The 19,756-nt window shown below is 42.0% G+C and overlaps 1 protein-coding gene across 3 annotated transcripts; it reads left to right on the forward strand.

The window, feature by feature from the left end:
* Positions 1 to 2,972: 2,972 nt before the first annotated feature.
* Positions 2,973 to 19,412, forward strand: LOC117009729 (cell surface glycoprotein CD200 receptor 1-B-like). 3 transcript variants are annotated; one of them, XM_033084057.2, is made up of 9 exons: positions 2,973 to 3,401; positions 4,431 to 4,615; positions 8,005 to 8,397; positions 13,926 to 14,007; positions 14,729 to 15,037; positions 15,914 to 16,162; positions 17,195 to 17,290; positions 18,046 to 18,083; positions 19,281 to 19,412. In XM_033084057.2, exons 4-9 carry the CDS (start codon positions 13,947 to 13,949, stop codon positions 19,410 to 19,412), a joined length of 885 nt encoding a protein of 294 aa, XP_032939948.1. In that variant the 5' UTR covers positions 2,973 to 3,401; positions 4,431 to 4,615; positions 8,005 to 8,397; positions 13,926 to 13,946. The 3 variants fall into 3 exon arrangements, with proteins under 3 accessions (XP_032939948.1, XP_032939941.1, XP_032939955.1); XM_033084050.2 differs by lacking the exon at positions 8,005 to 8,397; XM_033084064.2 differs by lacking the exons at positions 2,973 to 3,401; positions 4,431 to 4,615; positions 8,005 to 8,397 and adding an exon at positions 8,965 to 9,059.
* The last annotated feature ends 344 nt before the right edge of the window (positions 19,413 to 19,756 follow it).

Genomic DNA, 19,756 nt, shown 5'->3' on the forward strand with positions numbered 1-19,756 from the left:
GGCTCCCGTCGGCTCCCCGGGCCGCAGCAATGGCGGCGCGCGCTTCCCCCCCCCCCCTCCCTGGGCCGCAGCAATGGCGGCGCCGGCTTCCCCCCCCCTCCCCGGGCCGCAGCAATGGCGGCGCCGGCTTCCCCCCCCTCCCCGGGCCGCGGTAGGGGCGGCCCGGGTCCCCCCTCTCCTCCCCGAGCTGCAGCAATGGCGGCGCCGGGCCCCCCCCCCCCGTCTCTCCCCTGGGCTGTGGCAGAGGAGGAAAGAGAGCTCTCCCGCCTCTCTCCCCGCCCCCTGTTCTGCCTACACGGAGCCAGGCTCCACCCGCGGTGCAACAAAGTAGCGATTTGTAACAATCGCAAAATGCCGACTTTGCAGCTGCTCGGCTCAGCACTCTGGCAGGCACTTCTGAGGTTGTATTAGCCGCTCCTGATTATTAGCCGCATTTCCGGTTTAGGAGCAAAATCTTAGTCAAATTGGTGCGGCTTGTATTCGTGAAATTACTGTATTTCAAGAGGAGGTAGGTTCCTAAAGCAGAACATATTTAGGATACAGGAGCACAGTGGAGAACACACTGATCTTCTAATCTATGTTTTTCCTAGTCCTGATTGCCTTGCAATGCTGTAATGAAGTTTTTTAACTGTTGTACTGAATCTGATGGATTTACCAAGGCTGGGCTGTCTGAGGAGGTCTCGCTTGCCTTAAAACAAAAGGCACATATTTGGATTTACTCATCAAGAGAAACTTTGCTATGTTGATATTTACCTTTTTTTTTTTTTTAATTGAAATAGGAGATTTCCCCCCCTCTTTTAAGCCCTAAGCACATTGTCTTCCTGTGTTGCTCAGCTCCCACACTGCTGAGAATGTTGAGGCTTTTCTCAGATAAAGAGGTTGTTCACTACCCTGTTCTGAGGGAAAAACCTCGGAGACATGTCCAGTGCTGTTTGCTGGTGAGTGTGAATCCAGAGGCTTCTCTGAGGAGGCTGAGGAACTGGGATTAGGACTCCAAAGTCCACTGCTGGCTCTGCAGGAGAAGGGATTGCTTTGGGATTGGCATGAGACAGGGGAAAGTGGAAGGAGAAAAAAAAAAATCTTGTTTTGCTCTGAGCTGTGCATGCTTTGTGAATGGCTGCTGCTTGTGTCTGAGGTCTCAAGCAGCACCCTTCATGTCTTCTTAAGGAAGTTTGGAAGCAACTCTGGAAGTGAATGCTTTCCTGCACAGAGAGTTTACATTTTCAGTAAGCATGTCTGGGACACTGAACTGCTTTTTGTTAGTAGTAAGGGCTTGGATTGCTTCAATGACTTGCTGTGAGCTGGCAGGTCCCACTTTTCCCCTTCCATGAACCAATGGGCTCTGTGCACCTCTGGAGCTGCTAAAATAGCACCTGAACTTCTGCCTGTTTCCCTCAGTCTGAAATTGAAATGTCTTCTGAGAGTCTGAAAGTCGCTTGGCCATCAGGAAAGTCTAAGCCAAGCTGGCCTTAGTAAATCCAACACAATCTCCTGGTCCTGGCTAGCTGACCCATAATTGGAAGTTTGACACCAGAAAGTGCAATGTGGACCCTTTTAGAACACCAACAGAGAGCTGAAAGATAAGTGAAAAATACATATAGTAGTTAAAATAACACAGAAACCAACCAGACATTTAACTTCTTGCAAGTCCAGCCTTCACAGGAATTTCTATGCAGTTTAGAAAAGTAATTTTCAATCCCATTTTTGTAATTTTCAATCCCATTTGCTGTCCTCTCCTGCCAACCAGAAGATCTGGGCACACCCAAAATAACTGATTTAACTCACACAAGCACACAGCTAACAAGGACCTGGCAATGTGGAACAATCAGAAATCCTTCTATGGCTAAGGTGAGAAGGGAAAAAAAAAAACAATCCCCAAGCAGACAAACACTTTATTTTGATTTTCAGTTTCCTATTGAACCATAGAACCTCTCAAGCCACCTACCCATTTAGAAAATGGAGGCAAAGCAAACCACTCCTGTTTTCTCCTTTCCAGCTGTGTACCAAATTCCACTTGCTGGTCCAGCACCTAAAAGTGTTTCTAAAAGACAACTTTGTTTCTCTAGGAAAAAGAAAAATCTGTATTTTGAAGTAAAGAAAGAAACTCTCCTGCCTCTTAACGCTAGGCTGAAACAGGAGGATGTTGTGGTAAGCATTATTTTTTTTATTTCAGAATTTTTTTTTCCTGATGCTCACATCAGAATTCTCCTACTTAAAGTACAAATTAATAAGAATTGATAATAAGAATTAATACGAATTGATCTTTTTTTCATTATTGAAAAAGAGATGCCAGTAGCATGTTGTTCTATATATTCATATTGTCAAGCTCTTACCTGTGCCTGTCAAATAATTTGATACAGGTGCCCTCTTGAGGAGGAGAAACAATTGCAAAGGAATTTTGCTTGCTTTTGGCATTTTTTTCAGTCCAGTTTAGGAGTTACTTGGTGTGGCCAGGAGGTGCTGCCTGGGTTCTGGGAAAGAAAGAACATCTATTGCAATAAGCTTCTGTTGAGGCATCATTTATTTCAGTCTTTTGTTTTCTCTATACTCAGTTTTGCCCAGAAACCTGTTGGGTGAAACCTTATCCCAAAAGAGAACTACTTTGAGCCAATCAGTATTTTCAGATTATCTTTTCAATAGGACAGCTCAATATTTGATAAAAAGAAAAACTTTCAGATTGAAGAAATAAAAACAAACAGCCCTCCCAAATATCCCTCCCTCCTGATGCTTTCACTTATTTTTTGAAGAGAGGACGCTTTCCTCATCTTCCATTTTTATAAAAACAGCAAAGCTTATAGAGAATATTCTGTTGGTATAAGGCCTTTGCTGCAAGATCTATGTTAGGAAATAGATTTTCTGTCCTCTCATGTGGAGGAAAAAGTATTGTTTTCATTGTGCCTGTTTTCCTGGGTGCTCTGTGCGCATCTGAGGCACAGGACAGCCCCTCCTTTCACAGTGCATAAAGAAGAGAGAATGGGAGAAGGAGAATGAAAAAGGAGAAGAATGGAGAGGGAGGGGGATTGGCCTGGCACAAAGCTCAGCTCAGTTTAAGCCTGCACTCTCCCACCCCAGAACACAGCATGCTGGAAATCATTTATGCATCTGCCACGAAATACCTGGAAGAAGGAGAGAAGCTGAATCGAAACTGCCTTATCAGGCACCAGCAGAATCAGTCATCACAAACCGAGGCTCACTGGCAGGAAAGAGCCAATAAAGGACAGGAGATGGAAAGGAGATGGAAAGCTTGCACCTCTCACAAAATGCAGACTCCACAGCAAAATTCACATCTACACTGGAAACTCCTGAAAATATAGGAAGCCAAGCAGTCAGTCAGTGCCTGCTATCAGTGCAAAGCCAAAATAAAGAATATTTTCCCAACTCCTGTGGGCCACTTCAGTATGGTGAGTGAATTTATAAGCTCTGTGTGCCCAGGGGCTTGCTTGTAGAGGGAGTTGGGAGCTGACACGAGGGTGTCTCAGCAGAAATTTCTGCATGATAAAAACCATGTTCATGAAGATGTATCCTCTCCTCCTAGGGTGTGAAACTGAAATTGATTGCTGCCACGCTGTGGCATGTGAAATACATTTCATACTCCTCTGTCTCTTCATCTGTGCATGCTAAATGTAAGGCTGGAAAATGTTAGGGATTTGTTTTAGATTGGCTGTGGATTCCTCTGAGCTAATGGAAATAGCTTCCCCTGGGATTTCTACTCTGAGCACCGTTAGCAGAGCTGAAGGAATTTGGGTGAAAAAAGCAGTGTGGGAAAATGTGTGTTAGTCTCGGGTTAGGTGCAGGTCTACCCCAGCTCAGTAGCACCTGTTCTGGGTTCACAGCCGCAGCTGCATTCACAGGCAGCAAAGTTATTTTATCTAAAATGGAGATCCATGAATTTTCTCAAATTGAGAGCTTTGTGTATGCAAACATCCCAGCCTTATCACCTCTGGAATTCATTTTCCTATATGTAGACCTCAGGGAGGATTGGTGCTTAGGGGGAGTGGGTCTTGAGGGATTTGTATATTCACCTTTCTCCTTCTTAAAGTTTTCTCCAAAATACTGTGGCTAAAAAGAAAATTACAGCTTCAGTCACCTTTTTGACACCAATTTTTAGGTAAGGAAAGAGGCAGCTCTGCAGACTTTTATTTGCATGTTCATCATTGTTACATCAAGTGTGGCATTGCCAATTCCACAGAGAGTATAGGGGTTTACCAGGAACAGAACAGAGCTCTGAGGGTGGATTCTGGGCTGGAAAAGATGTGGGCTGTGGTCATGATATCCTGGATAATTGTGTATGTCAAAGGTAAGAAGATATATACTTTATTTTTTTCTGAAAATAAGATGTATGATTGATTTTATAAAATCACAAGCCTCTTGGGTGGATTTCTGGCATTGTCTGTATATTTATTGACACTCCTTTCCCATTTTTTTTCCAGCTGTACTTTCTGGGACCTGCCTCCCATGCAGGGAGGTTTTTCCTTTCTTCTACTGCTCTCTGCTAAAGAAGGATTTCCTGTGTTCTGTCCTCTGGAATATCTTCTGACTCATTCCTAGTCCATCCTCTGTGCTCTTCAGCTTGCGCTGGGAAAGATGAGAACACTCTCAGCGGGATGAACTCAAGGTGGGGAATGCACAGGAAGCAGAAATGAAGTTGGTGTCAAACTCACTCTCGTATAAACAGAAACCAAAAGAAGTTGGGATGTTTTACCCAACTCTGTGATATTTTGAAAGCTTGTTTCACCTACAGCCTTTTAGCACTGCTGTGTTCCAAGTATTGATGTAAATTTGCCTTTTGGGAAGGGACTTCTCTCTCAGGCCTTAAAATTTGGTGCCAAAGGACAAGGGGAAGATTGTGCAGGTACAAACCTGTGTCTGTTTCTGTGGTGACTGAGGCTTGTCTGGTGAGCACTGCTGATCTCTGACATGTTTTTCACACTTGGACACGTGTGTAACATTTGATTGTCAGAGCAGACACACAGACCAAGTGAAAATTTATCTCCCTGTCCCTTTGCAAGGGATCTGATTGTTTATCAGTTCTGAAGGGCTGCAATGGCTGCTATGGGAGCCTTTCAATCACAGGCAGCCTGATTTTGGATTCCTGTTGGAATTAATGTGCGGCACATCTGACAGAACCAGCAGCTTTAAGGACACCCAAAGCAAGCAGTAGGGATATCTTGTAGGTGGGGATGTGGAGAGACTCAGGGAGAGCATTGTGTGATGCTGGTTTGGGCTCCAACAATCCAAAACTGCTCATATTAAAGCTGCAGCTATTTTTAGCACCATTCTCCAGCAGGCAGGATGCTGTAGAGCTGCACATCAGCACGATGCTTCTCCTGTAGCTTGGTGTAGCTATGTTTCCACCTCCTGGCAACTGTGAGGAATAGCTGTGGAGAGACTAAGGAGATTTTTTTTGTTTTTGTTTTTGCAAGGCACTAGAAGATGAAGTAGGAATTTTAAAGAGGCAGTTCTCTTGAGCTCAAGGGGATTTTTAACTCCTTGGCATTCAGTATTCTATCTGTGTGTAAGGATAGAAACTGCTTTCAAACACCCTGCTTTGCAACAACTGTGAATATGAGTCCTTGAGGTGAAGGGTCATAAAAACAAGGTTCTTGCAGCAGGTCTGTGAGTAGTAAAACACCAGAGAGACACTTCACTCTGAGGGAAAGAGCATCAGTGTATATCCATGGTAACAGCATGAACACACCTAGTGAAATTCCAGCTCTTGACATCCTGTCTGATAGGCACAACAGTTTTACAGAGCCAGGTACTGTTAGGGAAGAGATATAATCCAGACTAGGAATTCTGTGATGTGAGTAGCCTTGGGTAACAAGAAAATGCAAATTTTTTGGTCACAAATGAGTGTTTTAGGTAGCTCAAAGAAAATCAAAGGAATTGGCAAAAGCAGGTTTAATATTAAAGTGAAAGCGTGACAAAATGAGTTAGCAAGGCTCACTCTGCTGTTTGTTAGGTGGTTAAAGCACAGAGAAAAATCATGCTAAATTGTGAAATAAATCAATCTAAAACTAAAATCAACCACAAATGATCTACACTGAGGCTGGAGAAGGAAAAAGGGTAAAGATAGGAAAAGATAAGGATAAAATGCAGTAAAGGAAGGCCCTCCCAATGTTCAGAGAGGTCTGCCTTGCCAAACTTACGGCTTGGACCTGGCCAACATCTCAGGCCTAAACTCAGGTTATTATTTGGGCAAGAAAAATAAGTTTCCAAAGCTGTTTGTTAAAAACCAAAAGCTTGTTAGGCAGCACTAGTTCCTGGGAACAGACAGTGATTCTGGTAAGCTCAGGAGAAGCTCAGCCCAGATGCAGTTAATGAAGGCCAAGGCCTAATGAGCATTTTAAAATCAGAGTGCAGCCCGAGGAGACTGAGGGAGGCATTCTGTGAGTGTCCTTCAGTAGAAAGAAAACACTAATTTTCCCAGACAAAAATCTGTTGCACAAGGCAGTGTGACCTCTCCTTGTCCTTGACAACAGTAGAGCCAGAGCTGGGTTTTTTTTCAGGACCTGCTCAGAAATCTATTTCTTGTCCCATGCCAGGGCAATGCCACCTCCCTGTTTCACAGGAAAGAATGAAAAGTTCTTTATCCATCTCAGAACCACCCCTTGTAAACAAGCAAAATAAAACTTTGGGTAGACTGTGCAACACATGTTCCTAGAGCCTATAAAAAATAGAGACTGTTAGTCCAAAGCTCCCAGATCAAAATGTTGTTTTCAGTGAAAATGGGTTTTCAAGCTAATTCTCCAGGCATGCATTCAGTCAGGATCCCTCACCCCACTGAAGCCTGGAAAGGCTGACCAGGCACAGAGACTAGGCAGAGGAAATGGAATAAAATAGGAATTTATTGAAAGGATACACCTTGGGCAGTGTGAGAGCCTGGCTGGGGCTACACCCAAATCAAATCCCAGATGGATCCAGGTCACAAGTTTTTACACTTTTATAAGTTTTGGTTCATCTGCACATTGGGGTCAGTTGTCCAACCACAGCCCCAGGCCATGAAGTCTGAGCCCCCTGGCTTGCCCCCTTCCCTTTGCTGTTTATACTTTTTGGGTACAGGTTGTCCTTGATTCTCTAGCTGGGAAGGGATTGTTTGGTCACTACCCTGTGAAGAGAACTTACTAACACCTAATATGAAGTTTCAGAGTTACACACCAATCAGCAGTAATCTGAAAAACATAAAAACTAAACCCCAAGGTTCCTCATCCCCTTGTTAACTGCATTAAAAGTACTTTGCAGAAGTTTTGCAGCATACTTACAATAACCCTGATGGACTCACTGAATCTGGACTTTGAGTGAGGTTGTTTTCTTCATTGTTCAGTTGCAGGTATCCCCCATGCAAAGTGCCATCAGTTGTCCACAGGTCATCTTCTTTCACATGAGGAATTACCTTCTCTGGGTTTGTTGGAAGCCTGTATAGTTCAGAGTTGCCTCTAGTTTATCCCTTTGGATGCATTTTTAAAATCATTTTGCCCATAAATCATAAAAGCCCATAAATTAACTCTGACAGCAAACCATGTGGAAGCAATGTGCAAAACTCAGATTTCCAGTGGTGGAGACTTTCCAAACAAGCCACTTAACTTTTTCTGCTGTATCAGAGGGCTCTGAGTGCAGCAGCTCCAAGAGTGTGCATAAAGTTGTACCTCTATATAACGATTAAAAAAAATATTAATGTAGCAATACACATAGACATGTCCACAGCACAGACACTTTAGTGAATTAAGACATGTTTTTTCATGTGTTTTAAGTGAACTCTTAGCTGTGCACAGACACAGCCTTTTGGCTGTAGCCTATGTATGTACATAGCCTATACAGGCCTGAGGACAGGGGTGGCAAAAAAGCTGTGGTCTGTGGCATGAATTCAGTCAGCAAAGTCGTTGTGGTCAGAGCTAGAGGCTTCCTGAGTCTCTGTCTGACACTTCTGCATTCTTTGTACTAGCTGACCTTATTTTTTAAAAAATTTATTATTTTTTAAAATCTTCTCTTTAATTTTTGTCGTAGTGCTGCACCTCAACTTTTCACACAGCGCCTTTGGACACTGAATCAGGAGACACTGATGTGCATGTTCCCCCAGCCTGGAGAAGCTCTGCCACCTCATCCTCAGGAGCTTCCCCTCTGGGCTGTACTTTAAACCACTCTGATAAAATGAGAAAATTAAGATTATTTATCAGCAATTCCCACAGTCCCATGGCAGCATTAAAATTTGTGGGAGATGCCCTGAATTTATGCTGTGGTTTTCACCTGCAGACCACTGGTCTACAAAATATGGGGGGAAGTTTTCTCAGCAGAAACCTGAATAAGGACATGTTGTAGGACTCCTCCTCTCCTGCACCATCCTGCCTCCAACAGAGCTTAAAATCTGCCAGAGGTGCTGGTAACCAGAAAAGAAATGAGGTGAGAAATTTCACTGGAAACCACCAGAGAGAATTCTCCTAGACCACTGACACAGAGCTATAGGTGCTAACTGGCTCATGAAAAAGGGAGTCTGTGACAGCAAAGAAACCTGTATGGTGAGGAAGGAAACAGCACAAGCATCCCCTCTGGTGTATTACACTGCACCAAGAGAGTGTAGGTGGTGATAAATGGCATCCTGACCCTGGTGACATGACTTTATTTGGCATTTGAGAGGTGGGATGTGTGAGTTTTTTTCCAGTATAGATGTGGGTTTCTATTTTAGGTTTCTGTTTTTGTTATACAACCAATTTATTCTACTTGTAAAAAAAAAAAAAAACCACAGAAAGGGAGAAAACTATTCCTCCTTTGCCATTCAATAGCAGTATGTATTTCATGTTAAGTGTTGATCTAGCTGCTCCATTAACACAGGGGGCAGGTTTTTTTCTTCCTTAAATACAAAGTAAGTAAAATATCTTCTGTGTGATAACTTCAGTGAGGGCTTATTGAGGCTGGAGAAGCTGTCTCTCAGCTGATGGGGGATCCTGGGGGTTCTTGCAGGATCTTCACAGCTGTCCATGGAATGGAGAAGCTGTACATTTCAGAGAAAATTATGTGTCCATTCCTGCTTAGCACTGCCTAAACCATGGTTAGTGATGATACAGGTAAGACTGACAGGTGAGGAAGGAATACCTGGGGATTTTATTTCTGCAATACACCAGATCTTCTGCTATTTCTGATATTTTTAAAGCAGGAATTACTTGAGGTTTGTAGCTTCTATATGTGCAGTTCAGGATGTGTGGTGCAATTCCATCATGTCTGGCTGTGGAGTGGGAGGAAACTTTCATCTGGGGAACCTGAGACACATTCTGATGCTGACCAGAGTGATTTAGGAATTATAAATCAAGCTATAAACCATCTCCTCTCTGTTCATCGCTGAATGGAAGAACATACATCATTGTGTGGAAGACTTTTTCTCTGGTTATCCACAGCCCTGAAAGCAGTAATTGCACTTGTGGGTTGCTAAATCCCAGGTTTTTTTCCCTAGGAAATCAACAGCAAAAAGCTGTATGCCCATAGGGGGCAGGAGTTAAAGCAGTTAAGATCATGAACATATGTGTGGTGGATTTGTCTGCTGCAGGGATAGAGAGAGAAGCTCCTGAGGTTAATGACCTACAAGTAATAAGGGAATTCTCTAAGACCAGGAGTAGAAGTTGCTGAGCATGGCCCTGCTGGCCCACTGCAATCAGCTACAGTTAAGAAAGAAATACATTTTCTTGATATCTGCAGACTGTGATAGAATTGCCTCTGGATATTTGAACATGGAAGTGTCAGGTTTTACAGGCTTCATTATCAGCAGGGCTTTCCCTCATCTGTTTGCTGACATTGGTGAGAGCCACAAATGGTTTATACCTGGGAAAGTCAAGGTGTTAGGAACAAGAACTGGGGTTTTTTCCTGCCTAAAATGGGAAAGATAAAGCAAATGTCTTCTCTCTTTCTGAAAGGAAGAAAATGAGCTACTGGGGGTGTTGTTCTCATTCATCCTTTGCTGCTACTGCCCCTTCTCAACACTGGGTTTATTCTCTGAGGGGACTGGCTGCAAGGCAGCTACAGATGTGAGGAATATGCCTTGGCTTGTGCAGTAACTTCATGGGGCCAAGCCATTTTCCAGATGAGCTAGTGATAAAAAGGTGAATATATCTGACAAGAAGGGAGATGCCCAACTGCTTTCTGGAATTACAGCTACTGTGTATGATAAACTTCTTTTTTTCCCTGGGGAAAAATCCACACTTTGTAATGTTGGTGTTACTCCAAATATTGGTATATTGATGAATTCAACAGATAGCACAAATCCCTGCCTTGCTGTGGAGAAAATTTCAGACCTATTTACCTTTAGGTATATTTACCTAAACACTGTAATTTTACAGTTGTTTTGTGTAAATTGCTTGTGATTGTTTTGAGAGCTCATTCTATTAGGCTAATTCTCTCTTTCAGAAAGCCATCCACCCTCTATTTCCCATTTTGCAGAGGAAGCTTTGTGGTTTAGAACTGAATAAAACTAGCTCACAAACTGGCTGGACTAAACTTCAAGTCATCTCTGGCTTCAACTGATGCCAGCAACTGAGACAAATGGGGAGCCTGAGAAGAAGATGCACTGTGGAGGTTCTGGTAGTGCTTACAGTCTTCTGCTTTGCTAGCCCAGGAATTCAGGGATCAGTTTTCAGGGCCAGGATATCTTTCAGAGAATAAAAACACCAGGAGGCTCTAAAGTCAAAGCAGAGGTCCATTACCCAGCAGCATTGTCAGGGGCCAAGGAAGATGCCTAAGAACAGAGAAAGAACACAGCCTCTCCTCTCCCCCCAGAGCTTTTCAGTTTCAACTTGGGGAATATCTACCTGCTGACCCTTTTGGTATGTTTTGTCTTCCACCCAGGGCATTCAAAGTCTTGCTATATTTTGTTGCTTCATTTTCAGTGGAGAGACTTGAGGAATTCCCAGCAGAGGGCCATTGCTAGGGAAAAACAGGAGCAGAAGAGGCTGACCTGGGGATGTTGAAAGTACAGCATAAACACTCTCACTTCAGAAAAAGTCACTCACTTCAGAAATGTCTCACTTCAGAAAAGCTGCAGCTTTTGAGCTGGGTGCTGTGTGGTCTTGGTGATGAGGTAGAAACATCAAATACTTCATAGAAGGCGCGGCTGCTGCTCCGACTGCTGCAAGTGTGGGTTTGGATTTTAAATAATGTAGTCTTGATTTGCAGAGCAAAACCTTATCCTTATGAGAGGAAGCAAGAGAGTTGATATAGATGTGTACCACTGCTTCCTCCTTTTGCCAGCCCTTCCAGCCCTTCCTTGCCCAAAGACACACAGAACACACTTCTAAGGCAGGGTCTTGTGTACCCTTTAAAATGTGGTTTCAGTTCCAAACAGAACCATATTTTGCTGAGTTAAACACAGGAATGACTCTATGCTATACTGCATATCCTTTAAAAAGTTCTGGTGACAACTGATGTACTGATGGGATACCTAACCTCTTTCTCCTTCGGTTTGTGTTAGCAAATATTTAAATAATGTTGAACATTGCATGCATTTACCTGGTTTTAAGTTGGTGCTTTGCACAGCTCAAGGCTTGTGGCTGGCGTGTGATGTGCAACAACAGACATTTAAGGTTGTGACACGTCACAAAGCAGTTTCTCTCAATTTAACTCTGCCACATCCTCTTCAGGGCAGTGTACTTCCACCAGTGAGCTTTTTGACTCATGGTGGGAAGGGGGTGGAGGCTTTATCTGCCTGTGAGAAAAATCAGCTGCATGTTAAGGTCTCAGAACCAACAAAGAAAAGAAACTGATGGACCATACAGCTGAACACTGGGACTGCCTGGGATGGAATCTCCTAAACTGAGATAGTCCCCACTGCAGTTCTATTTGGGCCCTTCTTGGGGACAGAGAGGGAGGGGAGCTCCAGGAAGATCCCTGCAGTTCCCTGATGTGCAGGAGCTGCCTGGGATCAGCCATCAGCACTGGGATCCCGTGGGAGCGGCTGCAGGCGCTCAAGTCTCCCTGCTCACCGCAGAAGAACTGGAACACTGGAGCAGCTGGAGCTGCTGCTGCTCCCCTCCCAGGCTCCTCTTGAGCCTAACTGAGTGAATCTCCCGCAGCTCAGCACTCCTTGGGATGAATCTGAGCAGCAGCAGTGCCATTCCCCGCCTGGAAGAGTGACACATGTGTCGTGCCAGCCACCGCCACCCAGGCTGAGTAAAAATTTTGATTTATTTTAATGCAGCTGTTGAGGCACTTTAATTCCATCAAAGGCAGGAACACAAGGCGAGCCACCAAGTATTCATTTGCTGCTTTTAAATGGGTTTGCTTAATTTCTGCTTGGTTGTTCCTTTTTGGATTTTCAGTCTTCCTTCTCGCTCAGGGCGCAACTGTTCAAGGACTGTGAGTTTTAGAAATTGCAGATTAAATTCTGCGTTTCATACATTAATATTTAAACAGAGTCATATACTCTCTTCTTTCTGTAAGGTCCCATTTTTAATCATTAATGCCTGTTCTCTTGAGCAAATAAACCCCATATATGAGATTTGTATGCATTAAAAAAAAAAGATACTTCTCTGGGAAAAATTCCAATATGACAATATTCTGTTATGAATATTTATGGGACCCATCAAAATTGCTGAATGTTGAATTTGTTGATAGAAATTGTGGAAGTTTTGTTGTTTTTGTCTTTTACTTTCCTTTTGGAAGAGACAAATTCTTTGCAAATTGGGTCAAGTTCAGTGCATAAGTCTGGTCAAAATGTATTTTTAAAATTTTGTTTTGATTTAAAAAAATCAGCTTTTAATGTTTCAAACTTTTTAAATTGAAAGCAATTTTTGCACGCATAATTGCAAAGGAAAAAAATATCCCAAAACTTCTGACAGCACTGAATAAAATTAAACAAAACAAAATATTTCCTTTATGACAAATATTTTGCATGGACGAAAATTAAATTTGAGATGTTTTTAGTGTAAGAGTTAGATTGCTTGTTGCACATTAGTAACAGAACAGAGATCTATAGTTTTATTAGCATTTTTACCAGGTTGTAATGAAAGCTTTTCATCCAGATGCATTACAATTCTTTGCTAGAATTGTGAGCAAAACAGTTCCTTGAGGAAAGCAATTATATTGAGGGTGGTGAGATGCTGGTGCAGGTTGCCCAGAAAAGTTGTGGATGCCCCATCCCTCGAAGTGTTCAGGTTGGATGGAGCTCTGAGCAACATTGGTGGAAGTGTCCATGGCAAGGGGTTGGAACTGGAAGATCTTTAAGGTCCCTTCCAACCCAAACTATTCTGTGATTCAGTGACTTGAATTTGCACTTGTATCATTGCGTGAGGAAAACACCAGCTCTTGCATTTGGCTCGTGACTGTGGCAACGTTTGTTCTTCCTGTGCCACATTTGTGGCACTGTTGTGGCTTCTCTGCTCCACACCAAGCATCCTCACGTGGCTTATTTCACATTTAAAACGAAATCTTTAATGCTGCATAGCATTTATAAGACATGGTTTGTTTAAAAGTTTACATAGTTGTAGAATAGCAGGAGTTAACAAATGCTCTCTAGTTCACCCTGCCTATGAAAGCAAGAAAAAAACTCGCATGGTTTTGATCCCTTGCAATAGAAGGGTTGCTCTTTTTGTTCTGCTCCAAAAGGGAAGTTACTCTTCAAGAAATTAAAAGCATGCAAAGGCTAGGAATAATTTCTTTGCCAAATAGTTGATGAAGTCTAGATACTGAGTAGTACCAAAGATGCAGGGTTTGAGAAACTGTAAACTGTAGCTTGCTTTGGTTTGTTTGGGGTTTTTGTCTTTCTCTTCTTAAACTTTTTTTTTTAATTTTCAACCCTGTTTGCCTTACTTTTTTTCAGTATGACATGGGGTCATATTGAGAACTCCTGCTTTCAAAGGAAACAGGGGTTTTATTGTATGTCCTCTTTGAAGGGATGAGCACAATGATTTGTGACTACATGCCATTTTCTTTGCCTTCACTTTCTGCAGTGCTGATTCCTTCTGCTAAAGATGGCTCAGAAACAGGCAGTTCTGGCTGTGCTCCTTTTCTTGCCAATCAACCTGGTTGAAAGTAAGTGAGAAAGATCCAAAACTACATCTAGCACTGTCTGGTACTCTGTATTTCCAAATTGCCAGGACACTGAAACTTCAATACACCAGAACAAATTTTGTCTATTGTTTAGTAGGAATGGAAAAAGTAATGTCACCTCAGCTGGCAAAATAATTGAGTGCCTTGTGGAGTGGCAAAGAATGATAAATCTGATAGGAATCCAAAACTGGTGATCTAAAGACACAGCTTTTCAGCTGGGACAATGGCAGGGGAGCTATGATTTCTGGAATAAAAGGGATCCACCTATGTCTCTTATAAACTACTGCTCCAAGTGATGTTGGTTTTAACCGTGCCACATGTGTGTGCCACCGCTATCCCGAGTTTTACTGGCACTTGAAGCAAGGCACCTAATTCAGGAACACAATCAATTCTTAGAAAGTAGTTTCCCTTAAGAGTGAATTTTGCCTGCCCCATCAATTTTTCAAAGCCTGTCTTAAAGTGATAGGAATTTTTTGCCTAAAATAAAGGTGGAGGACTTGCAGCATCGCTGTCCAGAGCAGAAAGGCACCATCTCCACTGCTCTTCCAAACTTCAGGAAGGTGGATCTGGAAGGTGAATACCAGTATGTGCCCCAAGGCAGCCAGTACAGTCAGGAAGTGTATTTTAACTGAAGCCAAGAGTTTCCTGTGCTTTTACAACAACTGTAGCATCTTTTTAATGTCTTTTTTACATTTTTATGCAGCTCACAACAGGGTGAGTGTAGAGGCTGGCCATGAAGCTGTGCTGAGTTGCCCCAAGATCTCCAAGGTGGATTTGTTGCTGGTGACATGGAAGATGAATTGCAGCACTTGCTGTGTGCTGTCCTACAGAAGGGATAAAAATGAGATAAACAGGAACAACTGCAGTGAGAGGATCACATGGAAATATTCACCTGACAGTGACCCTGCACTTCGTATTTACCCCGTGAACCTCCAGGATGAGGGAAATTACACCTGTCAAATTGCCAGCGTGGAAGGGAATTTTGATTGTTTCTTTTCTCTGACTGTGATAGGTAAGACTGCATCACTAAAGTAAAAATTAAATGAGTCTATTTGCAACATAGGCAGGAGTAAAATAATATTAGGAAGCATAATAAAGACATCAAATCACTTTTTTCATCTAAACTGTATCTAGGCTTCCATAAATTAAAAAAACGCAAAACAAACACAGGAAGACTTTTGTTTTGGCTATAATAGTTAAATCATCTCCTTATAACTAAAAAATATAAGAAACAGATTTTCAATTCTATGATTGCTCTTACTAATTTTAGTCACTTGAATTTTTTGGGTTTTGTTTGGGTTCTTCTATTAGTTTGTTTTGGTTTTGCGTTTCCTGCAGAATCTGTTTTTTGTTCCCTGCAGAATCTTACCTTTCTGATAAAGATGTAGGTGTAGTGTGAGCCTTTCCTGGCTTTACCAAATGCAGAATGTGAGAGGTTAGACTTCAAGCAGAACAGTTCTGTCCAACTCCTCTTCTATTTCCCTGCTATCAGATTTTTGATTCTACATATTCAAACTCCTAAATATTGTACCTGAAGCTTGAGCATTCTGCCTTTTCATCAGTTAAACTGCAAATCTTTATTTAATCCACTCCTTTCTGTCATCCCATCTCCTGTTAATCAGTCATTACCTTTTGGAAAACAGGAGGAAGCAGTATTTTAGATGCAGCCAGCTAGTTTTTGAGATGTCCACCTTGGACTTTTTGATATATTGTTTTTCCTTAAAGATTGCTAATATTTAATATTCTTTTAAAATCTCAATAATTGTTACACAATCTAAAAAACACCACTTGTTTGTCAGTATCTCAGTGATTTTATGTTAAAAATGAAGTAGAAACATAAAATATGAATAGAAGTAATGGTTGTGGCTTTAAAAAATTTTTTCTGCAGTCCCTCCTACGGTGACTCTGACCCACGACACGAGCAGGGTGGCTGTCTGTCAGGCAACTGCAGGAAAGCCACCTGCTGACATCTCCTGGATCCCTGCAAGCAATCACAGCTCTGAGGAAGAATTCCATCACCCCAATGGAACAGTGACCAGAGTGAGCTACTTTGGCTGGACCAACAGCTCATTGCCCTCTGTCACCTGCCTGGTGACTCACCCAGCCATGAACCAGACTCTGGACTTGGACCTGAGATGTAAATAATGTTATTTTGTGATTGTTTTTCATCATGTATTGGGCTCCTCTCTGCTGTTCTGTGTAGCTGTTCCCACTAAATGCCAGGGCCCTGGAACTAGGTTATAAGGGGATGTCCTAGTGCATGTTGAGAGAGAAATTAGTACTTTTGAAACCAAATCTTTCGTGAAACTGTATGGAGAAGCTTTCAGCATGATTTTTTTCAATTCCTCTTCTGTTTTACAAGAATTCCTTATTCTGCTTTCAGTGGGTTCACCTTGGCTGGCTGCCAGGTGCTCTCCAAGCTGTTCTACTGCTTCTCCTTCTTCAACAAGACATGTTGAGAGAAAAAAACAATGGACAGCTCATGGGTCAAGGTGAAGACAGGGAGAGATCATTCACCAATTTCTGTCACAGGCAAAAGAGGCTTGAGACAAAGTAATTTCTTGCCAGACAAATCAAAGCAGGATAGCGAGAAACAAGAAAGAATCTAAAAGGACCTTCCCCACAATATTTTGTCCAGCTTTTCCACAGTGGTGATGGCCTGGAGAAGATTTCCTTGGGACATGTCTGTCTGAGACTTGCAAGTGTTCCAAAGGTAGTAAAGATTAAAATTCAACTTCTCCTCTGGCTGTGCTGGACCTGTTGGAAGTCTATTGCAGTAGGATTTGTAAGAACAGCTGAATAAATGCTCATATCCCCAAAATATCTCAGTAAGGGCATGAAGAACAGGAATCAGTATATAGACCAGTCATTAATAACAACATTTTGCAGGGATGGCTGCTCAGTTTTGTTGTTCAGAGCTAATAGTACTTGAAGAAAAGGAGAGTGTAAAGGCAGATGAGTTGAAAATGAAAATGTGTTTGTACACACAGAGGACTGGGGGTGTGAGGCAGCTCCTTATAGCTGGTTGACATGCAGACAACTCATCTGTTTCTCTCTGTTTGGAAGCAGAGGATTAGCTTTTTTCTCCAGTTAAGGTAGGCAGTTATGTCACAAATGAATGGATCCTGACATGTAGCTCTGTAACTTGTTCTCTTTTCTCTTTGCTCAGACACTTCCCAAATGCTTCTCTACATCCTGATAGGAGCAGCTGCAGGTGTCATTGCTGTCACTGGGGTGACTTTATGCTTGATTTTCAGGTGCAGAGGTGAGTCCTTTGGTGAACCTGAAATGCATTACAATCTCATAGCTGACTATGTGCAGGTACAAGGACAGGCACTTTATTGCTTAGACTGAGGTGGAAGGCAAGGGTTGAGGAAGATTTTCATACATGCACAGTCCTTTTGGAGAAGTCATAACAAAATAAGGGGTGGCAATTTAAAATAAGTCTGGAGTTTGGGAAGAGCCATAGGTATTGGGATATGAATGCATTACTGACATGTCAGAGATTCACTCAGGATGAAAAGTGTTCTTTCTGAGAATAGGACAGGCTTTGAATTTTTAGAATTATTTTGTTCTGCATTTACTGGCATAAAATTCTATACTTGAAAATGACAGTTCATAAACTAAGCACAAACTGCTCTGTTTCCATGAGCAGTAATAAGTTTTCCCTTGGGCAAGTGTACATACTTTGATATCTTTCAGATAATTGAGCATGGGGCATATTAGATAGCTGATTTGTTTAATTTCTCATGCTAAATGCAAAACACATCTACTAAGAAGAAAATGAACTCTACCCCAGCAGAAACCAGGACACCTAGCATGACCAAAAGTTTCAATGAAGGGAAAAATAAAGCAAGAGTGCGTTAAAAAGCAGAATGTAAAAAAAAAAAAAAAGAACTTAACATGTGTTTTGAGGAAAGTCTTTCAAGAGCTGGGAGCAGCTAGAGGAGAGCCCCAGATATAACAGCTGTGTACCCTGCACCATCAAACCTTTCTAACTTCTTGAAATCCTCCTTTCAGCTTGCTGGTTAGATAAACGGGCACGGCGGAGTGTGACGGTAAGTGAGCTTTGTGCGTGTGTGAGCTTTGCAGGTTTTGGTGTATTCTTCACTTTTAAAACTTTTAATTTCTTTGCAATGTGTCTACTCTGACAAAGCTCCCATTTTCCTCTGTGAGCACTTGGAGGGGGGAATGAGGAACACATCATCTGTGAGAATGTCTGTTTTTGGATGGCCTTACCTTCGTGTATAATCAGAGTATTTGAGCAATTGTTTGAGTACTGGATAGAGAGTGGAGCAGTGCATTTCCTATCTATAAGTTACACTTACAATGCTGAATTTTAACTCTTCCAAAACTTAGTATTTTCATACTTCTGCTTCACAGAGTAGGCTTTGCTCAGATGTTTTACTTAAGAATGTTTATTCTTAATGGCAGAAGCCTGCCCGATTAAAGATTGGATGGAACCAGACATGTCTTTTACAAAGAGGGAAAAATCCCCACTTTGTTTAGCTGTGTTGGAGACAAACACTGCTATGAAATTTTTATTTTTTACGTGGCAGTTCATATACTTGCAAGTCAGCAGTGATAAATCTGCCACCACAACTTTTACTTACTCTCCAATTCCAGTGCGTTGTGATACATGCTTAACAAAATTAAAATGTGCTGCTTTTCCTCAGGGCTTCTGCCTCACTTAATGCACATGGAAAGACCAATTATTTCCTATTTTTTCTGCAACATGATTTAATTAATGGTTGTGTGTCTTGTTTGTTGCAAACAAGTCAGAGTGCTCTGAAGTTAGAATGCTGCATTTCCTGATGTGCTCTTGTGTGGCATTCAGGACAATTTCATTGATGAGAGAGGGAGTTGCAGAGATCAAAGGCTTCCAATGATTTTAGCTGTTAAATTGGATTGTTTGTAGTCTGTCTGTTTTGCTTTCGGCTTTGTTTTGGTGTTAGAAGCTAGCATTGTTCATTTTTATCTATTTTGCTGTAGATACCAGCAGTTCAAAATTTGTTTTCGATCATATTAAGAAAAAAAAATTCAAATGCTGTCCTGTTGAGGCTTTGTGAAGGCTCTTCTTGCATCTGTCTGCCAGGTCATGTTTCACCCTGTGTGCTCTGCCCTCAGAGAAATCACATTTCTTTTGCAACAGTAATGTTACCTACCAGGTTTCTTCTGTTCTTGCTTTTTGTAGCAATGGTGATCACACGAAATTCTACAGTGTAATACAATGGTACTTGTTTTTCTTCCTGTAGCAGACTAATACCTGCAAGTTCCCATCTTCATGTGTGAGAAGACTCCAGCCTCCTGAATTTCCAGAGAGAATCTATGAGAATGACAGCCCAAGATCTGTTTATATTTGCTTACAACAGTGTAAGCAGAAGTAGCCAGCTCAGCTACTAATGAGACTCAGCTACTCAAACTTGTATTTCAACTCTTACGCCTCAGACCTTACCCACAAAAGCCTTTGTCTTTCCTGATCTGACAGTGGTGGGGCAGAAAGGACTGTTTAATAAGTTTTTTTCTTTCTCTCTAAATATCAGTACAACTCTAGAAAAAGTTGGAACTTTTAAAGATTGAATTAGGGAAATACCTTAATTTTGTTTGAAAGGACTCTGATGTGTGTGCTGCCCTTCCTCAAAAAAAATAATGGACATTTTTCAGTGCCAGATAAAAGACTGCTGGTGTAAAGATAGCACTTTTCTTTCCATTTTGGCAACTGCATTCTCTT

The sequence above is a fragment of the Catharus ustulatus genome, chromosome 2, assembly GCF_009819885.2.
Source record: "Catharus ustulatus isolate bCatUst1 chromosome 2, bCatUst1.pri.v2, whole genome shotgun sequence".
NCBI classification, from domain to species: Eukaryota; Metazoa; Chordata; class Aves; order Passeriformes; family Turdidae; genus Catharus; species Catharus ustulatus.

Coding starts and splice junctions, on each gene's coding strand:
- LOC117009729 (XM_033084057.2), top strand. CDS start 13,947: ATGGCTCAGAAACAGGCAGTTCTGGCTGTGCTCCTTTTCTTGCCAATC. Junction 16,163..17,194: donor TCTGGACTTGGACCTGAGAT/GTAAATAATGTT, acceptor CTCTTTGCTCAG/ACACTTCCCAAATGCTTCTC. Junction 18,084..19,280: donor GGGCACGGCGGAGTGTGACG/GTAAGTGAGCTT, acceptor TTCTTCCTGTAG/CAGACTAATACCTGCAAGTT.